General features: G+C 47.3%; 1 protein-coding gene across 1 annotated transcript in view; it reads left to right on the top strand.

Moving 5' to 3' along the window:
- The first annotated feature begins 577 nt into the window (after positions 1-577).
- The window catches only part of LOC129820080 (thrombospondin type-1 domain-containing protein 7A-like), a 184893-nt gene continuing 162419 nt past the window's right edge, over positions 578-23051 (top strand). The window contains exon 1 of the mRNA XM_055876922.1: positions 578-1085. Within this exon, the coding sequence (XP_055732897.1) occupies positions 929-1085 (157 nt within the window). The 5' untranslated portion in view covers positions 578-928. The remainder of the gene's footprint in view (positions 1086-23051) is intronic.

Here is a 23051-nt window from a genome sequence, read left to right as displayed (position 1 = left end):
CAGGCTGGTATATCAATTGTGGGGACTAAACAACTGATTCCCATTCAAATTCTGATTCCCTAACCCCTAAATCCAACCCCTAACCCCTAACACTAATTCTAACCCTAATTGTTGCCATAACAATAAACCTAACCCCTTATCCAGCGTTTCCCAATCTCGGTCCTCGGGACCTCAAGGGGTGCACACTTTGGTTTTTGCCCAACACTACACAGCTGATTCAAAGCCTGATGATTAGGTGATTATTTGAATCTGCTGTGTTGTGCTAGGGGACAAACCAAACTGTGCCCCCCACGGTGTCCCGGGGAAACACTAATACCACAGGGATAGTAATACCAAAAACACACACACCCCTCTCCACCCCCTCTGTCCAGCTGCATGCCTCCATTGATGGGAGCGTGGAGCACCAGCTCAAAAAATAAGAGAGGGAGAGAGAGAGGGAGAGAGAGAGGGAGAGAGAGAGGGAGGGCAAGTGTGAGAGAGTATGATCAAGACCAAGAGAGGGAGGGAGAGAGAGAGCCACAGAGCGAGAGGGAGGGTAGTGAGCGAGCGAGCGAGCGAGCGATAGAGCGCGCAAGAGAGAGAGAGACAAGGGAGAGAGAGGGAGGTGCTGCATCAGCCCGGCACACGCAGGACGCAGCAACACCAACAGCCTCGGCTTAGAGGTCTATTGTTCCCTGTTTCCCCCTCGCTGGCCTAGCCACCACATAGAGAGAGAGAGAAAGAAGGGAGGAGAGGAGAACCATTCATTTACCCAGGATTACTTCTTCTTAGAGGAGGGACGGAGCAGGGAGCAGAGTACACTTCTCCTCCACTGTGTCTGAGTGCTCCCTCAGTGTGTGTCTCCGTGTGTGTTGCCTTCTCCACTCTTTTTCCATTTGGTTATCTTTCGTTGTGTGGATACTATCACCGTGGTCCCACTGTGAAGGCCATGGGGTTGCCTGGCGGAGTGAAGGGGACACTGGGTGTGTGGAGGGGGTTACTCCCCTCTCTCTGGAGGCTAGCGCTGGTCCTCTTCTGGATCTCTGGAGCCACGGAGGCACAAACTGCAGACGACACCAAACCAACTGTCTACGTCTGGCAAACAGGTACAGCTGCTACAACTGCTGGGCTAATAATTAATTCGGTCACCATGCTGAAAATAGAGGGAGTGCCGAGAAAGATATCATCCTCTGTTACTATATGTACTGTGCAGCAGACTACTCCTCTCTCTCTCTCTCTCTCTCTCTCTCTCTCTCTCTCTCTCTCTCTCTCTCTCTCTCTCTCTCTCTCTCTCTCTCTCTCACTCACACCTGGGTGGTAGACTAGAATCTCTATATGAAATACAGATTTGAAGATGTTGTTGAGGGTAGAGATTGTTTATCGTGGACTAAAGTTTTCCTTACAGGGATCTGTCCTCTTCAACTGTACTGCTGGTACCTGTGCCTATTCCATCGGCTTGTCCCAAATATCCCTGGTCAAAAGTAATGCACAAAGATTTGTATTTTTGTAGCCTATCTTTTCCTGTTGCTTTCACTTACTGCTTTGGGGAATACAGTTTCCACTCTGACTATTGAATCAAGAGCTTTTGAGAAGAATTGTGCATGTTTTTAGAATGACAAGAAGCACAAGATCTCCCTTGAGCTGAATTTCACACCATGCCGTTTGCTGAAAAGTAAGGAAGTAGAAAAGGTTGTATATGTCAGAGGGTCGTAGTGTGTGAACATATTTATTGCAGTCCCTGAGGTGAATCCCTAGCCTGTTCTGGCTGTTGCTGAGGGGAGGAGGAGAGGACTAGAGGTTGTGGGGCTGTGCTCTGTGCGTTTTCCCATTCACCCCCATTCACTAGGCTCACAGTGACAGTTGGTACTGCTCCAACCGCTACAAACCACTATTGGACACATTTCTTGCATTCTGACACGTGCAGTTGATGAGTTGCAGTACCAGTGTGGTGGTGCACCCTGTAGCTGTGTGCATAGGTTCCCTTATGAACATGTGTGAACTGTGAACCTGCATGTTGTGAACAAGTGAGCTGCACATTAGAATGACCAATACAGGTTCATTTTTTTTTTAGGCTACATATGATTATGAGCAGTTGTATAATTGCAGTTGCATAATTGACTGGCTCTGTGTTATAACGTGTAAGATACATCTAGTGTTACAGTATAGAGCGCAGAGGCGTCGTCCATGCTGTTCTGGGCAGTGCTACTCTCTCACCATGTAGTTTTAAACACACTCAACATTAGATGTCAGCACGTGGTCAGAGAGGGGTGCATTACTCATGCATGGGCTTATGAGTGAGGGGGAGAGGAGGGAGAGAACAGGGAGAAATGGGTAAAAGGGGGAGTGAGGGGTTGGTTAAGGGGGAGTAACAGGGGATGGGGAGGGGATGATTGTGGATTGGCAGAGGGCAGAGAAGGGGGAAGGAGAGAAGGTGAAGGGTGGGATAAGAGGGTGATTGGGGAAGGGGGTGGATGAATGGATGGATGGATGCTGACCCTTGTGTGTCCCATGGGTCCCTGGGACACACTGGGAAAGATCAATGTCCTATTACACTGCTGTCTCACCAGGAGATATCTCTCTCTCTCTCTCTCTCTCTCTCTCTCTCTCTCTCTCTCTCTCTCTCTCTCTCTCTCTCTCTCTCTCTCTCTCTCTCTCTCTCTCTCCTCTCCTCTCTCTCTCTCTCTCTCTCTCCTCTCTCTCTCTCCTCTCTCTCTCTCTCTCTCTCTCTCTCTCTCTCTCTCTCTCTCTCTCTCTCTCTCTCTCTCTCTCTCTCTCTCTCATTGCAGTATAGTGAGACTCCACATGAGATGGGATGATTACTGAAAGTAATGAATTGATGAATGCAGACTTTAAAACATTGCTTTCTCTTAATCATGCCACTGGTTGGTAGAACCAGAGTGTTTCATATCTGAGCCAAATGTTTATTTTTTGACTCATGGCCTTATTGTTTGCTGTTCCCCACTAACAAGCCTGGCATGCGGAAATCCCACACCATTGTCCCCCTCTCGCTTTCTTTTCCCTCCATTCTCTCTTTTCTCTCCATTCTCTCTTTTCTCTCATTCTCCCTCTTTTCTTTTCTCTCTATCTTTTGCCTCTCTCCTTCACCCTCTCCCCCATGCTTGTTACAGTCCCTCCACCCTCTCCACCATGCTTGTTAAAGTCCGATCACCCTCTCCACCATGCTTGTTAAAGTCCGATCACCCTCTCCACCATGCTTGTTACAGTCCCTCCACCCTCTCCACCATGCTTGTTAAAGTCCCTTCACCCTCTCCACCATGCTTGTTAAAGTCCGATCACCCTCTCCACCATGCTTGTTAAAGTCCGATCACCCTCTCCACCATGCTTGTTACAGTCCCTCCACCCTCTCCACCATGCTTGTTAAAGTCCCTTCACCCTCTCCACCATGCTTGTTAAAGTCCCTTCACCCTCTCCACCATGCTTGTTAAAGTCCCTTCACCCTCTCCACCATGCTTGTTAACGGCCCTTCACCCTCTCCACCATGCTTGTTAAAGTCTCTTCACCCTCTCCACCATGCTTGTTACAGTCCCTCCACCCTCTCCCCCATGCTTGTTAAAGTCCGATCACCCTCTCCACCATGCTTGTTACAGTCCCTCCACCCTCTCCACCATGCTTGTTAAAGTCCGATCACCCTCTCCACCATGCTTGTTAAAGTCCGATCACCCTCTCCACCATGCTTGTTACAGTCCCTCCACCCTCTCCACCATGCTTGTTAAAGTCCCTTCACCCTCTCCACCATGCTTGTTAAAGTCCGATCACCCTCTCCACCATGCTTGTTAAAGTCCGATCACCCTCTCCACCATGCTTGTTACAGTCCCTCCACCCTCTCCACCATGCTTGTTAAAGTCCCTTCACCCTCTCCACCATGCTTGTTAAAGTCCCTTCACCCTCTCCACCATGCTTGTTAAAGTCCCTTCACCCTCTCCACCATGCTTGTTAACGGCCCTTCACCCTCTCCACCATGCTTGTTAAAGTCTCTTCACCCTCTCCACCATGCTTGTTACAGTCCCTCCACCCTCTCCCCCATGCTTGTTAAAGTCCGATCACCCTCTCCACCATGCTTGTTAAAGTCCCTTCACCCTCTCCACCATGCTTGTTAAAGTCCCTTCACCCTCTCCACCATGCTTGTTAACGGCCCTTCACCCTCTCCACCATGCTTGTTAAAGTCTCTTCACCCTCTCCACCATGCTTGTTACAGTCCCTCCACCCTCTCCCCCATGCTTGTTAAAGTCCGATCACCCTCTCCACCATGCTTGTTAACGGCCCTTCACCCTCTCCACCATGCTTGTTAAAGTCCCTTCACCCTCTCCACCATGCTTGTTAACGGCCCTTCACCCTCTCCACCATGCTTGTTAAAGTCTCTTCACCCTCTCCACCATGCTTGTTACAGTCCCTCCACCCTCTCCCCCATGCTTGTTAAAGTCCGATCACCCTCTCCACCATGCTTGTTACAGTCCCTCCACCCTCTCCCCCATGGTTGTTAAAGGCCCTTCACCCTCTCCACCATGCTTGTTACAGTCCCTCCACCCTCTCCACCATGCTTGTTACAGTCCCTTCACCCTCTCCACCATGCTTGTTACAGTCCCTTCACCCTCTCCACCATGCTTGTTACAGTCCCTTCACCCTCTCCACCATGCTTGTTACAGTCCCTTCACCCTCTCCACCATGCTTGTTACACTCCCTTCACCCTCTCCACCATGCTTGTTACAGTCCCTTCACCCTCTCCACCATGCTTGTTACAGTCCCTTCACCCTCTCCACCCTGCTTGTTACAGTCCCTTCACCCTCTCCACCATGCTTGTTACAGTCCCTCCACTCACTCCCCCAAGCTTGTTAAAGTCCCTTCACCCTCTCCCCCATGGTTGTTAAAGGCCCTTCACCCTCTCCACCATGCTTGTTAAAGTCCCTCCACCCTCTACACCATGCTTGTTAAAGGCCCTTCACCCTCTCCACCATGCTTGTTACAGTCCCTTCACCCTCTCCACCATGCTTGTTAAAGGCCCTTCACACTCACCACCATGCTTGTTAAAGTCCCTTCACCCTCTCCACCATGCTTGTTAAAGTCCCTTCACCCTCTCCACCATGCTTGCTACATTCCCTTCACCCTTTCCATCATGCTTGTTAAAGGCCCTCCACCCTCTCCACCATGCTTGTTAAAGTCCCTTCACCCTCACCACCATGCTTGTTAAAGGCCCTCCACCCTCTCCACCATGCTTGTTAAAGGCCCTCCACCCTCTCAACCATGCTTGTTAAAGGCCCTTCACACTCTCCACCATGCTTGTTAAAGGCCCTTCACCCTCACCACCATGCTTGTTAAAGGCCCTTCACCCTCTCCACAATGCTTGTTAAAGGCCCCCCACCCTCTCCACCATGCTTGTTAAAGTCCCTTCACCCTCTCCACCATGCTTGTTAAAGTCCCTTCACCCTCTCCACCATGCTTGTTAAAGTCCCTTCACCTTCTCCACCATGCTTGTTACAGTCCCTCCACCCTCTCCCCCATGCTTGTTAAAGTCCCTTCACCCTCTCCACCATGCTTGTTACAGTCCCTCCACCCTCTCCACCATGCTTGTTAAAGGCCCTTTACCCTCACCACCATGCTTGTTAAAGGCCCTTTACCCTCACCACCATGCTTGTTAAAGTCCCTTCACCCTCTCCACCATGCTTGCTACATTCCCTTCACCCTTTCCATCATGCTTGTTAAAGGCCCTCCACCCTCTCCACCATGCTTGTTAAAGTCCCTTCACCCTCACCACCATGCTTGTTAAAGGCCCTTCACACTCTCCACCATGCTTGTTAAAGGCCCTCCACCCTCTCCACCATGCTTGTTACAGTCCCTCCACCCTCTCCACCATGCTTGTTAAAGGCCCTCCACCCTCTCCCCCATGCTTGTTAAAGTCCCTTCACCCTCTCCACCATGCTTGTTAAAGGCCCTTCACCCTCTCCACCATGCTTGTTGCAGTCCCTTCACCCTCTCCACCATGCTTGTTAAAGTCCCTTCACCCTCTCCACCATGCTTGTTAAAGGCCCTTCACCCTCTCCACCATGCTTGTTAAAGGCCCTTCACCCTCTCCACCATGCTTGTCACAGTCCCTTCACCCTCTCCACCATGCTTGTTAAAGGCCCTTCACCCTCTCCACCATGCTTGTTAAAGGCCCTTCACCCTCTCCACCATGCTTGTTACACTCCCTTCACCCTCTCCACCATGCTTGTTACAGTCCCTCCACCCTCTCCCCCGTGCTTGTTAAAGTCCCTTCACCCTCTCCACCATGCTTGTTAGATGCCCATCACCCTCTCCACCATGCTTGTTAAAGGCCCTTCACCCTCTCCACCATGCTTGTTAAAGTCCCTTCACCCTCTCCACCATGCTTGTTAAAGGCCCTCCACCCTCTGCACCATGCTTGTTAAAGTCCCTTCACCCTCTCCACCATGCTTGTTAAAGTCCCTTCACCCTCTCCACCATGATTGTTAAAGTCCCTTCACCTTCTCCACCATGCTTGTTACAGTCCCTCCACCCTCTCCCCCATGCTTGTTAAAGTCCCTTCACCCTCTCCACCATGCTTGTTACTATTCCCTCCACCCTCTCCACCATGCTTGTTAAAGGCCCTTTACCCTCACCACCATGCTTGTTAAAGTCCCTTCACCCTCTCCACCATGCTTGTTAAAGTCCCTTCACCCTCTCCACCATGCTTGCTACATTCCCTTCACCCTTTCCATCATGCTTGTTAAAGGCCCTCCACCCTCTCCACCATGCTTGTTAAAGTCCCTTCACCCTCACCACCATGCTTGTTAAAGGCCCTTCACACTCTCCACCATGCTTGTTAAAGGCCCTCCACCCTCTCCACCATGCTTGTTACAGTCCCTCCACCCTCTCCACCATGCTTGTTAAAGGCCCTCCACCCTCTCCCCCATGCTTGTTAAAGTCCCTTCACCCTCTCCACCATGCTTGTTAAAGGCCCTTCACCCTCTCCACCATGCTTGTTGCAGTCCCTTCACCCTCTCCACCATGCTTGTTAAAGTCCCTTCACCATCTCCACCATGCTTGTTAAAGGCCCTTCACCCTCTCCACCATGCTTGTTAAAGGCCCTTCACCCTCTCCACCATGCTTGTCACAGTCCCTTCACCCTCTCCACCATGCTTGTTAAAGGCCCTTCACCCTCTCCACCATGCTTGTTAAAGGCCCTTCACCCTCTCCACCATGCTTGTTACACTCCCTTCACCCTCTCCACCATGCTTGTTACAGTCCCTCCACCCTCTCCCCCGTGCTTGTTAAAGTCCCTTCACCCTCTCCACCATGCTTGTTAGATGCCCATCACCCTCTCCACCATGCTTGTTAAAGGCCCTTCACCCTCTCCACCATGCTTGTTAAAGTCCCTTCACCCTCTCCACCATGCTTGTTAAAGGCCCTCCACCCTCTGCACCATGCTTGTTAAAGGCCCTTCACCCTCTCCACCATGCTTGTTACAGTCCCTTCACCCTCTCCACCATGCTTGTTACAGTCCCTTCACCCTCTCCACCATGCTTGTTACAGTCCCTTCACCCTCTCCACCATGCTTGTTACAGTCCCTTCACCCTCTCCACCATGCTTGTTACAGTCCCTTCACCGTCTCCACCATGCTTGTTAAAGGTCCTCCACCCTCTCCACCATGCTTGTTAAAGTCCCTTCACCTTCTCCACCATGCTTGTTAAAGTCCCTTCGCCCTCTCCACCATGCTTGTTAAAGGCCCTTCACCCTCTCCACCTTGCTTGTTAAAGGCCCTTCACCCTCTCCACCATGCCTTTTAAAGGCCCTCCACCCTCTCCAACCATGCTTGTTAAAGGCCCTTCACCCTCTCCACCATGCCTTTTAAAGGCCCTCCACCCTCTCCACCATGCTTGTTAAAGGCCCTTCACCCTCTCCACCATGCCTTTTAAAGGCCCTTCACCCTCTCCACCATGCTTGTTACAGTCCCTTCACCCTCTCCACCATGCCTTTTAAAGGCCCTCCACCCTCTCCACCATGCTTGTTAAAGGCCCTTCACCCTCTCCACCATGCCTTTTAAAGGCCCTTCACCCTCTCCACCATGCTTGTTAAAGGCCCTTCACCCTCTCCACCATGCTTGTCAAAGTCCCTTCACCCTCTCCACCATGCTTGTTAAAGGCCCTTCACCCTCTCCACCATGCCTTTTAAAGGCCCTTCACCCTCTCCACCATGCTTGTTACAGGCCCTTCACCCTCTCCACCATGCTTGTTACAGTCCCTTCACCCTCTCCACCTTGCTTGTTACAGTCCCTTGACCCTCTCCACCATGCTTGTAACAGTCCCTTCACCCTCTCCACCATGCTTGTTACAGTCCCTTCACCCTCTCCACCATGCTTGTTACAGTCCCTTCACCCTCTCCACCATGCTTGTTAAAGGCCCTCCCCCCTCTCCACCATGCCTTTTAAAGGCCCTTCACCCTCTCCACCATGCTTGTTACAGTCCCTTCACCCTCTCCACCATGCTTGTTAAAGGCCCTCCACCCTCTCCACCATGCTTGTTAAAGGCCCTCCACCCTCTCCACCATGCTTGTTAATTAAAGGCCCTTCACCCTCTCCACCATGCTTGTTACAGTCCCTTCACCTTCTCCACCATGCTTGTTACAGTCCCTTCACCCTCTCCACCATGCTTGTTAAAGGCCCTTCACCCTCTCCACCTTGCTTGTTAAACGCCCTCCACCCTCTCCACCATGCTTGTTACAGTCCTTTCACCCTCTCCACCATACTTGTTACAGTCCCTTCACCCTCTCCACCATGCTTGTTAAAGTCCCTTCACCCTCTTCACCATGCTTGTTAAAGGCCCTCCACCCTCTCCACCATGCTTGTTATAGTCCCTTCACCCGCTCCACCATGCTTGTTAAAGGCCCTTGACCCTCTCCACCATGCTTGTTAAACGCCCTCCACCCTCTCCACCATGCTTGTTACAGTCCTTTCACCCTCTCCACCATACTTGTTACAGTCCCTTCACCCTCTCCACCATGCTTGTTAAAGTCCCTTCACCCTCTTCACCATGCTTGTTAAAGGCCCTCCACCCTCTCCACCATGCTTGTTATAGTCCCTTCACCCGCTCCACCATGCTTGTTAAAGGCCCTTCACCCTTTCCACCATGCTTGTTAAAGGCCCTCCACCCTCTCCACCATGCTTGTTACAGTACCTTCACCCTCTCCACCATGCTTGTTAAAGGCCCTTCACCCTCTCCACCATGCTTGTTAAAGGCCCTCCACCCTCTCCACCATGCTTGTTACAGTACCTTCACCCTCTCCACCATGCTTGTTAAAGGCCCTCCACCCTCTCCACCATGCTTGTTACAGTCCCTTCACCCTCTCCACCATGCTTGTTAAAGGCATACAGGACAGAGTAGGAGATTAAGGATAGCGAAAGGCAGTGAGGGAGGGAACAGCTTGGTGGTTGACCTAGCTCGATACCAATCATGTTTATTAACAAACTAGCACCATACAACGGCATGCTCGTTTAGAGTGCTTGTCTGGATGGATGTGTCAAAATACCAAAATACACTGCGTTTCTCGGTAGGACATTTTTCATGCTGGCCTTCACTACCTTTTTAATTAATTGTGTTACAATGCTGAAATGCACAGCATGTTTTTCATATTGGCCTGTATTATATCAGTGTACAGTGTGCTATTGTTTGGAGAGTTCTGTTCCTTCACACTATGTGAACAGTCTGGATATGATGCTAGTTTTGCTTGTTTGTGTGGATGAATGTGGCAGCATTCAGAAATGCGATGGATTTCTATGGGGGAGGTTTTCATATTGGCCGTCTGCTGTATTGTAGCAGTCTACAGTGTGTTCTTCTTTTTGAGGTTGTTGAGAGATCTGCGTTAATGTGGCATGTTGATGAGGTCTCCAGGGTCTGCCTGCGGGCCTGTTCTGCCCCTCATGTACAACTCAACAACACTGCTTTCTCCAACCTCAGCACATCTGTGTGGCCGTATGGGTTGGTGTGTGTATCACTATCTAACTAGCAGTTTGTGGAGCTAAGAACAGAGGTTCGATTGTGACTTTAGACTATGGAGGCTTATCTGGAACAAACCTAATTGGTAAAGAAAGGGATTGGGTTGCGATCTATTCATATTCCTCATCGATTTTTCTCTCAGTGACAAGATATAGATGCGCAGTATCTCTGTGCTGCAGACCTACGGATATACTGTTATTCGCCGGCATGGAGGAGAGATGTGTTGGGAAGAGAAAAGAGGATAGAATGCCCATATTTCCCAGAGGCGGGAGATATTGATGTGGATGATATGTTAAAGGAAAGGATGAGGGGAAGGGGGGGAATGAGGGAGTTTCTCCTGAGTGCAGTATTCCTGGGGTCCCCCACGAGCGGGGAGACATCAAAGGAGAAGGAAAACTCTCAATGAGTGTGTGAATTCGATGAGAGATTTTGAGAATTTATTCCATCTAATTAGTGCATCCAAGCTGCAAAGGCAGACAATTTGACACCAATATGAAACAAACACTCTCTCTGCAAGTGCTTAGCATATGTTGTATTAGTTAGCCGTGCAGTGTGTCTTTCTTGCCTTGTGTTCCATGTTTGTCTTAGCCCTTTGGGTCTATCATTTCATTGTTATGACCCTGCTTTTGGGACATTACTTCCCACTTCCTGTTTTGCACATGCCTGGGGTGCGTCCCAATAATCTCTCCTTCTTCCTGAAGTGTGCACACGTTCATTGCTCCCACAAATGTAAAAGCATGGAATGATGTTTTCATGGGCTAGAGGGAGTTTCCATACCAGTCAATTCTTTTCAAATCCATGAATTGAAGTGAATAGTGCACATTTAAGGAGAAAGGAGAGATAATTGGGATAGAGCCCTTTTATTAATTGACAGGGTAGTTCCCTAGCTGTTTGATCCTCTTTGGGGCTTTAGACAGACCGTAGTAAATGGAGGCTGTTCTATTGAATCCTACAAAGCTTCTGCCCACAAGCGCACCCACAGGCCTTCACCACTTCATCCTCAGAGATGGACAGTTGGTCGTTCTATTGTCCCCAGTGTGGCAGGGCTAAGGCTTCTGTGACACAGAGAAACACAATGGAAGCCCCTTTTCCTCTGTCCTTTGTTCCTCCTTCTCCTCCTCCTCCTCTTCTACCTCCTCCTCCTCTTCCTCCTCCTCCTCTTCCTCCGCCAATAGAACAACTGCCTATAGTGCATACCCCCAACCCCTCACGCACACACACATGCACAGATGCACAAACGCATGTGGACACACACACACACACACACACACACACACACACACACACACACACACACACACACACACACACACACACACACACACACACACACACACACACACACACACACACACACACACACACACACACACACACACACACACACTCACACTCACACTCACACAGTCCTCTCTCTGAGGCCTGACCCCTGACCTCTGAGCTAGGAGCGGTCTTGTGAGGGCATCACTAAGAAAGGGGGGCCGGGATGCTGCGGCCTCTACAGGCCAAGTGTCAAGTAATTAATTCAAGCTATTCCACTTGGTTAGTAGTCTGTTTGTGCACTGTGTTTGTGTGAGTGTGATCGTGCATGAGTGCATGTATAATTACAGGTCTACAGAAAGCCTGTTGAAGAGATACGCTTTGCTCTCGACCCGTCCTTGTGTACCATTGTGTACCAAGCAGCCGACGATTTACGGGAAGGACGCATCTCTCAAAAGAAAACAAATGGACGTTCACAAATGATTAAAAGCCATTTGTTCTCCACAATTACACTCAAACATCAGATTGTATTGTGCAGAAGAGCTGGAGGAGCATTATGCTATCAGGGCGTAGATGGAGGGGGAAATGGATGCGTCCCCAATGGCACCATTGTCCCTATGTAGTACACTACTTTTAATGCACTATATAGGAAATAGGGTGTCATTTAGGGTACAGACCCTCACTTGTGTTCTCCCTAGGATTCATCAAGTGCCAAATTGCTGCTAGTCTTTTGGCGGGTTTAGCAGAAGAGGGCCCAGCTGTTCAGTTGCAGCATGGCTGCTCGCCCCAGGTGGAGGAGGGACTTGGACACACACCGCACGTGCACACGCACTTGCACACACACAAGGACACAGACAATTTGGCATGCAGACCCTCCTCTAAACTCAACAGCTTTTGTCTTGGTCTCCCCTTTCCTCTGTCTCAGTTTGTTTCTGTCTCTGTCACTCGTTCTCTCTCTCTTTCAAAGCTGAGCGTCCTTCTGCTTTCTAAGTGTAGCCATCTGCTCCTCTGGCGTTGCGGCTAGCGGGCTTTAATTTCTCTTTCTCTCCTGACAACCGAGGAAGAATTCCTAATCAGTCGTTTTGAATATTCACACCAGTAGACAGAAGGAGAAAGACAGTGTGACAGTGAGATTCAACTTACACCCACCTCCTGTCTCCTTATCCATTTCATTCAGCTGTCTCTCTCTTTTGGTATTTCTAGTTTTCTCTCTAAGACACACACACATAGGCCTAAAGAGAGAGAGATATTCAAAGACACACTTGCAGCCATGCATGCATGAACCTAACACGCACACACATCCGTTCCATCCTTTCCAATCCCAGTGTGCAGTGCAGTGCCTCATTACTCCATGTTGCTGTGTGTGCGTACTAGTAGTAGGGGTTGTTGTGTGTGTGGAGCTGTCACCAGTCCACCTACAGACTCTAGACAGGGGGAGGCTGAGTAATAACATGAAGTAGAGTTGGTTTGATCCTGCTGTTACTGCTGGCTGTGGCTGCAGTGTGTGTGTGTGTGACAGGGGGCTGGGCCAGGGCCAGTTTAACCCGACAAGCACATCAGTCGCCCATAGCACAGTCTCTGTCAGCCTGCAATGGAAGCTGGATAATTACAAGCTGTAGCAATTATACAGGTGGGGAACCAGGAATGAAGACATGCAAATGAACATATCGAAGGGGAAGAGAAATGCCTGCACACTGTTTTATGCACTCTAATAACATATAGCAATAAACAACATTGTTGTTGCCGCCGTTGTTGCAACCCCTATTACCAGTCTGTTCAACCTCTCTTTCGCATCGTCCGAGATCCCTAAAGATTGGAAAGCTGCTGTGGTCATTCCCCTCTTCAAAGGGAGTGACACTCTGGACCCAAACTGTTATAGACCTGTATCCATCCTGCCCTGCCTCTCTAAAGTCTTCGAAAGCCAAGATAACAAACAGATCACCGACCATTTCGAATCCCACCGTACCTTCTCCGCTGTGCAATCCGGTTTCCGAGCTGGTCACGGGTGCACCTCAGCCACGCTCAACGTGATACTAAACGATATCATAACCGCCATCGATAAAAGACAGTACTGCGCAGCCGTCTTCATCGACCTGGCCAGGGCTTTCGACACCGTATTCTTATCGGCAAACTCAATAGCCTTGGTTTCTCAAATGACTGCCTCGCCTGGTTCACTAACTACTTCTCAGATAGAGTTCAGTGTGTCAAATCGGAGGGCCTGTTGTCTGGACCTCTGGCAGTCTCTCTGGGGGTACCACAGGGTTCAATTCCCGGGCCGACTCTTTTCTCTGTATATATCAATGATGTCACTCTTGCTGCTGGTGATTCCTTGATCCACCTCTACGCAGACGACACCATTCTGTATACTTCTGGCCCTTCTTTGGACACTGTGTTAACTAACCTCCAAACGAGCTTCAATGCCATACAACACTCCTTCCGTGGCCTCCAACTGCCCTTAAATGCTAGTAAAACCAAATGCATGCTTTTCAACCATTCGCTGCCCACACCCGCCCGCCCGACTAGCATCACTACCCTGGATGGTTCTGACCTAGAATATGTGGACAACTTCAAATACCTACGTGTCTGGATAGACTGTAAACTCTCCTTCCAGACTCATACTAAACATTTCAAATCCAAAATCAAATCTAGAATTGGCTTCCTATTTGGCAACAAATCCTCTTTCACTCACGCCGCCAAACTTACCCTAGTAAAGCTGACTATCCTACCGATCTTCGACTTTGGCCATGTCATCTACAAAATAGCTTCCAATACTCTTATCAGCAAACTGGATGCAGTCTATCACAGTGCCATCCGTGTTGTTACCAAAGCCCCATATACCACCCACCACTGCGACCTGTATGCTCTAGTCGGCTGGCCCTCGCTACATATTCGTCGCCAAACCCACTGGCTCCAGGTCATCTATAAGTCTATGCTAGGTAAAGCCTCGCCTTAACTCAGCTCACTGGTCATGATAACAACGCCCACCCTTAGCACGCACTCCAGCAGGAATATCTCACTGGTCATCCACAAAGCCAACACCTCCTTTGGCCGCCTTTCCTTACAGTTCTCTGCTGCCAGTGACTGGAACAAATTGCAAAAATCGCTGAAGCTGGAGACTTATATTTCCCTCACTAACTTGAAACATCAGCTATCTGAGCAGCTAACCGATCGCTGCAGCTGTACATAGTCCAGCTGTAAATAGCCCACCCAATCTACCTACCTCATCCCCATATTGTTTTTATTTACTTTTCTGCTCTTTTGCACACCAGTATCTCTACTTGCACATCATCATCTGCTCATTTATCACTCCAGTGTTAATATGCTAATTTGTGAATAACTTCGCTACTATGGCCTATTTATTGCCTACCTCCTCACGCCATTTGCACACACTGTAAATAGAGTTTCTTTTTTTCTATTGTGTTATTGACTGTACGCTATTCCATGTGTAACTCTGTGTTGTTGTTTGTGTCGCACTGCTTTGCTTTATCTTGGCCAGGTCGCAGTTGTGAATGAGAACTTGTTCTCAACTAACCTACCTGGTAAAATAAAGGTGATTTTTTTTAAACAAAATAAACATGAGCATGTGTCACAGTTGATTTCTGTTCCCTGTGACATATTTAGTACCCTACACTGTGTGTACGCTACTTCTGAATAAGCTAACAAGCGCACAAACTGTAAAACAGCCAATATGTTGACTATTAATGGACTCCTTCCAAATAGGCCTGTGTGTCTACGTGTCGGACAGGACAGCCGTGACTGTTGTCCTACTGTACATCTGTGGTCCACTGCTAACACGCTTACCATGCTTAGTACCATAGGAACCATCCCTCTTCTTCCTAAAGGTTCCTGGGACAAATCGGTTTGGTCCTGACCTCTCACGTTCCCTCCATGGGCTGGTTAGCCGAGCTGAAACGTGCTGCTGGATTCCTCTCATCACTGAGCTTAGCTAGGAAAACCACCTTAATCCAACACCTGAGCAACCCGCCTCCGCTCACTATGTTCAACTCTCAGAGGCTAGCTAGCTAGGTAGCGCTCCTCTCTCTGTTCTCTAAAGGCTAGCTATAGGTAGCTAGCTAGCACCCCTGTCTCTGTGTTCTGATCTCACAGGCTAGCTAGATTTGACAGGCTAGCTAGCGCTCACCTTCTGCCTGTTCTCCTTAGAGGCTAGGTAGCTAGCTAGCTAGCACTCCTCTCTTTGTACAGTACTCTCAGAGGCTAGCTAGCTGATAAGCGCTCACCTTTGGGTGAACCCTGCTTTGATGTATGATCATAGAGCTGAGCCCTGTAGTTATGTACACAAACTCACTGCTCTCTAATGCGTCTTATCTCTTCCCTGTGCTACATACACGCATGGTGCATACGCTGGGCTGAGAGGAGAGGAAATGATGTCTGTAATGAATGAGTCATCTACAGAGGGTAGATGGGTGGCAGGAAGAGTCTGCTACAGTAGGTGGAGAGGATACTGCAGAACTGCCTGCGGTAGCTCTGTAGTACCAGCGTTAGCACACCCACACACACATCCACACACATGCGCACACACACACACACACACACACACACACACACACACACACACACACACACACACACACACACACACACACACACACACACACACACACACACACACACACACACACACACACACACACACACACACACACACACACACACACACATACACACACAGTAGATCATTTCTTGGCCAGAGGAGTGTGTGTTGTTGATAGAAATAGCAGAGAAGCTGACACAGGCAATAGGCCCACTTCTGGCAGTCAGGGCTATGCAGCAGGATGAATAACAGAGATGGAGAAATAGAGAGCAACTTGCAGAGGAAGAGGAAGACAGAGAGTGAGAGGGATATATTGAGAGATAGAGAGATAGATATATTGATTGAGAGACAGAGAGAGGCATAGTTAGAGAGGTAGATGGGTTGAAGCCAGGGAAAATAGGCCATATTTACATAAGGCATGAGGACCTGACAGGAGGTAAACAGTCTGTCCTGTGTTTATATCATCATCCACACTGGTTTCCACTGTGTCAGCTAACATCCTACAAACCCCTTTAAACACCCCTTAAACACATTAACAGCCGCTTATTACTACATTATTCATGATAAGGAAACATAGGGAGTTCGTTCCTCTCTGGAAATACAGCCCAGTCGCCAGACACCTCCAGCTTTGCAAATCCCTAAGGAAGTCCTCCAAGTCACAACATGGCTGGTAGTGGAAGTGGTGGGGGATTTGGATCATGGTCAAAGAGACACACTTTCCCTTTAATAAATGATACAGGCAATGCCTCAGAGGTCTGAGAGGAAGGACAAAGAATGTTCTTTATACCTTACCTGTTTTATTAATGAGAGGTTAAACCGAGGTCCTCAGTGCATTAGTAAAATATGATTCATGCACACACACACACACACACTTCCTATATGTCTCTGTAAATCTCCCCATCCTATCGCGTTCGATGACATGAGCTAATTGAGATCTCGATCCCATCTCCGGTTAGAAGTATTTCATCCTGTCTTTTGAAAGTAGATGGTTCTATTGACTGTTCGTGGACTATAAGATGAATGGCTTTTTGTACCGTGAAAGACATTCTCTACCTTTTAACCCTTAAACTAACTTAACAATAAAAGAACAAAGAACATGTCAAAACCGTTCACTGATGGCAAAATGTTGTCTATCCCATTACAAGCTTTCTGTTGTCTATCCTATCCATTTACTGTTCAGCAACAGGTGTGAATGGGGTCAGCAGGGTAGTTAGTAGAGCTTACTTAAGCCGTGATAACTGGTGCCACATGGAGTTGGCAGGAGACCAGCAGACCCATCCAGATCACTGTCAAGAGCTCCCAGGGAATGTGTGTGCGTGTGCGTGTGCGAGTGTGTGTGCCTGTGTGTGCCTGTGTGCACATGTGTGTGCCTGTGTGTGCCTGTGTGTGCAGTAGTAGCAGTATGTTTGTGGCCTGTTTGGCTGTCTTTTTCCGTGACCTTGATTCTGTCTGTTTGGAAGTATGATTGGCGGCGTCTATTCTCTTCCACCAATTGATTTCCTTATACGGAGTTCATTTGACCTATTTTGTTCCCAAATTGTGTTCCAGAATATGGAGTTGGACAGATCTACATCCTTTGACAGCTGCTGTACTTCCTACTTTAAACCATTGATACCGGAGCGTGTTCAGTGTGGTGAAACATACGGAATGTCACAGATAGAAATGAGCTGTATAGGGCTAACACGATTACCTGTTGTCTGTGACGTGATATATTTGTGGATGTATACTCTAATGTTACACCTTCCTGAAAAAGCTCCAGGTCTTTGCTAAGGCTGCCAATTAGCACCAAGCCAACACCTACTGTAGGCTAGAATATGCTTTTGTGTCACTACATAATGAATATGCTTTATGCCGATTGAACAAGTCGCATAACATATACAGTGTGTATGGCACTTAGCAGATACCTCTACAGTGAGCGCATCCATTTTCATGTGTAGGCTATATGATCCCTGTGGGATCCTTGTTGCTATGCAGAGAAAGGAAAAGTGTGAAGTGTTTGCTGATTTGATTATGTAGGTAGAGAGGAAGAAATCAGAACAAGGAAATGTGCAACAGGCAGGGAGTACAGTTATTTCTTATTTGACATGTATCCAATGTGGGAAACCTCACACCTTTCTGTGGATGTGTGGGAGCTACACACTCACACACAACCTTATCACAGGCACTGCACATTCACAGTCTGTTCTAGCTGTTCCAACACACACATGTCCTAGAGCCAGAGTACAAGTGCACCATTCGTGTCTTTTTCTTCCACATAGTATCCAGGCTTGTTGATTTTCAGACAAATGTTCTTGGAATAATATTCTTACTGTGTATGTGATCACATTGAGCCATGGCATAGACATGCTCCACTGCTACAGAGGATTTCCTCAATAGAAGAACATGTACCCATTCACTTCCTACCATTATCTATAATGACAGTTCTCTCTCAACCCTATTCTTCCTTGTCACCCAGCCCCCCTACAGGTGTTTCCATTATCCAGACGATATGAAAAAGATCCTTCACACCAGATGAAAGGAGATTTAAAGTGAAAGACAAACTTTGGGGAAGCAGGAGGGATTCCATTCTCTTCATTTTTCATGGGTTTTTGTGAGTTACAGGAACAGGTCGATTCATCATAGTTATGGCAGCCACTGAACCGTGGTCCCGAAAGAAAACTCCCCAATCATCCTCCTCTACCCATGAGGCACCATTACCACAACCCACCACACACCACTTCCTGGCTCATCAGCTCATGACTGTAGGGAACACTGCTTGAGCTCTCAGTGTCTGATGGTCTCGTATCTGAGGATGGTAGAGAGAAAGAGTGACAGACAGAGGAGGGAGGGAAGGAAGGATGGAAGGAAGGAAGGAAGGAAGGAAGGAAGGAAGGAAGGAATTGTGAGAGGAATGAAAATACTAGACAGTTATTTATCACCTACAGTCAATATAATAACTTCCTCCTCATCTTGTGTCTCCTTTAGTGTAGGTATCATGTATAGGAACCTATAACCTTACTGAATGGTATACAGGTTACTGTATTATACTGCATATTGTTTGTTTAGTACCGCAGAGCTGGTTTCTTGCAAAGAAGGAGAAGCTAGATAAGTGAACCCTATGTATTATTGTCATGCATTATGGTGGTGTTAGGCAACATTAATAGTTATGTATAATCTTTGATAATCCCCCAAACCTCTGGGTTACTGGGACAGTGGGGACACAACCACGGCCTGCTTATCTGCATACATCAACGTTTGTTGTTGTTGTCTCAAGATCTCACATGATCAGACAGACACACATTCAATGCACAAAAACGCAATGCCACACACTCAGATTCTGACACACACGCACACACACTCATTCAGACATAGAGGTTCAGACACAGAGGTTTCCCGTAAAATGTAATTATTATAGAGAGAAAAGAAGTGGGTAAGGGAGGGGAGAGGGGGGGAGGAAGCGTTTTTATAATAAATCTATATGGCATATGGCTTATCTCCCTCTAAGACGGGGTCATGATCTATGGATGGTGCAGAGGACTGGATGGATTATAGATTACAGTTGATTCCCAAATTGTATTTAAAAATATCCTAAGAGGATTAGAAGGTGCATACTATATGCACCTTATTTTTTAAATATACATAGCATTCCACTAGTATATGTTATTTTGTGTATGTACAGTACCAGTCAAAACCTTGGATACACCTACTCATTCCAAGGTTTTTCTTTATTTGTAATATGTTCTACATTGTAGAATAATAGTGAAGTCATCAAAACTATGAAATAACCCATATGGAATCATGTAGTAACCAAAAAAGTGTTAATATATTCAAAGTCAAAATATATTTTACATTTGATATTCTTCAAAGTAGCCACCCCTAGCCTTGATGACAGCTTTGCACACGCTTGCCATTCCCTCAACCTGCTTCATGAGGTAGTCACCTGGAATGCATTTCAATTAACAGGTGTGACTTGTTAAAAGTGAATTTGTGGAATTTTTTTCCTTCTTAACGCGTTTGAGCCAATCATTTGTGTTGTGACAAGTTAGGAGGGTATACAGAAGATAGCCCTATTTGGTAAAATACCAAGTCCATATTATGGCAAGAACAGCTCAAATAAGCAAAGAGAAATGACAGTCCATCATTACTTTAAGACATAAAGGTCAGTCAATTCGGAAAATTTCAAGAACTTTGAAAGTTTCTTCAAGTGCAGTTGAAAAAAACATCAAGCGCCACGATGAAACTTGCTCTCATGAGGACCGCCACAGGAATGGAAGTCCCAGAGTTACCTCTGCTAATGATAAGTTCATTAGCGTTACCAGCCTCAGAAATTGCAGCCCAAATAAATGCTTTACAGAGTTCCAGTAACAGACACATCTCAACATCAACTGTTCAGAGGAGACTGCTTGAATCAGGCCTTCATGGTCGAAAAGCTGCAAAGAAACCCCTACTAAAGGACACCAATAATAAGAAGAGACGTGCTTGGGCCAAGAAACACTAGCAATGGACATTAGACCGGTGGAAATCTGTTCTTTGGTCTGATGAGTCCAAATTTTAGATTTTAGATTCCAACCGCCGTGTCTTTGTGAGACACAGAGTAGGTGAACGGATGATCTCTGCATGTGTTATTCCCACCGTGAAGTATGAAGGAGGGAGTGTGATCATGTGATGGTGCTTTGCTGCTGACACTGTCAGTGATTTATTTAGAATTCAAGGCACAAGTAATCAGCATGGCTTCCGCAGCATTCTGCAGCGATATGCCATCCCATCTGGTTTGTGCTTAGTGGGACTATCATTTGATTTTCAACAGGACAATGACCCAACACACCTCCAGGCTGTGTAATGGCTATTTGACCAAGAAGGAGAGTGATGGTGCTGCATCAGATGACCTGGCCTCCACAATCACCCGACGTCAACCCAATTGAGATGGTTTGGGATGAGTTGGACCGCAAAGTGAAGGAAAATCAGCCAACAAGTGCTCAGCATATGTGGGAACTCTTTCAAGACTGTTGGAAAAGCCTTCCAGGTAAAGCTGGCTGAGAGAATGCAAAGAGTGTGCAAATGTGTCATTAAGTCAGAGGGTGGCTAATTTGAAGAATATATAAATCTAAAATATATTTTTGATTTGTTTAACACTTTTCTGGTTACTACATGATTCCATATGTGTTATTTCAGTTTTGATTTCTTCATTATTATTCTACAATTTAGAAAATAGTACAAATAAAGAAAAACCCTTGAATGAGTAGGTATGTCCAAACTCTTTGACTGATACTGTACATACAGCTTTGATTATATGAATCGTGTTGAAATTGATCTTCTTTCAAAGGGTCCTACATTGTTTATTTACCATAACAAAGTTATTACTTGAAAAAGACAACTTTTAATGATCCAGGGAGAAGTGCACTACAGTTGACCCAATGCTTGTCGAGTTCGGTGTGTTACTCTGTGGCAAAATCTCCTTTTCCTGTATTGTTTTATCCTAGCCTGATTCTTCTTTGAGTCAAAAATAGGCCACCATCATCTCCTTGTATTTTCTGTTTTCTCCTGAACCCTTAGTTGGATCAGTCCACAATAGGAGTTGAATGCTAGTGGATGCCGTGAATCCAACATGTCACAATAATTTTGAGTGGAGTCAATGAACAATGCTTCTCCTTCTACCCCCTGCTCTCTGCCATCCGTTACCCAGTACAGTTATTCTAATACCAGTGCCCAGAATTAGGGAGTGGCCTAATCTAACATGGCATCATATCTTTAGCTAACATGCCAATCTTAGCGACCTATCAATATCACCAACACTATCACTCTATTCCCTCTCATCATCACCTTCTTCCATTGGTCTCCTTCCCAGCTGACTTCCCCTCTTCCTGACTAATTCCCTCTGCTGAGGCTGCCAGTTTGTGTCCATGTTACGGTGGGATGCTCTTCATACACTAAAGGGAAAGTTATTTCAGACAAAAACCTAAGTCAGATTCCATTCTCTCTAGAGTGTATCCGAGGTCGGAGAAGGGTCGTGCGTGTGTGTGTATGCTCTCGTCCTGTCTGGAACATACCTTGCAGACGGTCCCCAGTGACTGTGATCTGCACCAGGGTAATAAAACTGGCTCCATGACTGTCACGCACAGGGGGGTCACCACGGCAACACAGCACCACATCACCGCGGCAACTCGGTCCTGCTCTACTATGGGTTACTGATTCAGTCTTGCTGTGGGTCCGTTACAGGACCGATGGCAAGATATCGGTGTTATGGCTGTGTGTGTTTGTGTATCAGTAGTTTCCCACTGACCAGTCCATTCTGCCGGTGTGTTAAATTAAATGTCAACAGGCCTGAAGTACTCTTGCTCTCCAATAGCTGTAATTTGTGTTGTCACTTGAAGGGGCTAATGGTGGTAAAACATGACAGTTGGAATTGGTAACTGTTAGTCTGTCTCTCTGTGTGATCATGTGGGCGTCTCACCAAAGGGCAATGTACGACCGCCTCGTTGGTTCTTATTGTGTTGCTATGAGATGCCATTGCTCTTTATACAGTACTTCCTACAAGGCCTGACAAGTCAATTATCTGTAAAGATCAAATATCCGTTTTGTGCAATGGACATTTGTAAGTACTTTTTTCAATATTATTCAGATAATTATTATTTTTTTGTTGAAAGACCTTCGCATCCCAAGATTATTGTTAAAACACATGGGTCTTGTCCAGACTGTTTCCTCATTGAAGTTAGTTTTTACCTGCCAGTCCCAATTCATCCATAACCTCTCGCAGCACACACAGACTTTCATCCCTAGACAGGCAACTCACCAGCTGGGCAACACAATGCAGATCACGGCCTCTCTCTCTTTTTCTCTCGCTCTCTCTCTCCGTCTTTCTCAATTTTTCTCACTCGCTCCCTATCTCTCGCTCTCTCTCTCTTCATAACAGTGGAGGAGTGAATGCAGGGTGTGACATGTCTGTCTTAGCTGTTACTCATATAATAAACCCCTCTGCGGTTCCTGACAGCTGTATCCATGGCAACGGGTGATGAACGTATTACATTATAAAGCCATACCTCTGATCTTCTTCCAAACTGGCCGATGGTGATGGGACACATCATATCCTGCTGGTTTTGTGAAACACTAAGGGATCAACCATCGTATGGTGGGATTGGGACACCATGTGTTTGCAGGCGTGGCTTTGTGCAAAACCGAAACAGCAGCTGTAGCTAATGCAGTGTATTTTAGGTTCCTTGTAGATTGCCAGTGTGTGCTTTCCTCCCAACTCCTTGTATATATGGACACACATACACATC

The sequence above is a fragment of the Salvelinus fontinalis genome, chromosome 22, assembly GCF_029448725.1.
Source record: "Salvelinus fontinalis isolate EN_2023a chromosome 22, ASM2944872v1, whole genome shotgun sequence".
NCBI classification, from domain to species: domain Eukaryota; kingdom Metazoa; phylum Chordata; class Actinopteri; order Salmoniformes; family Salmonidae; genus Salvelinus; species Salvelinus fontinalis.
Note: the sequence above shows the minus strand (reverse complement) of the source record. Positions and strands in the feature narration are given on the sequence as shown.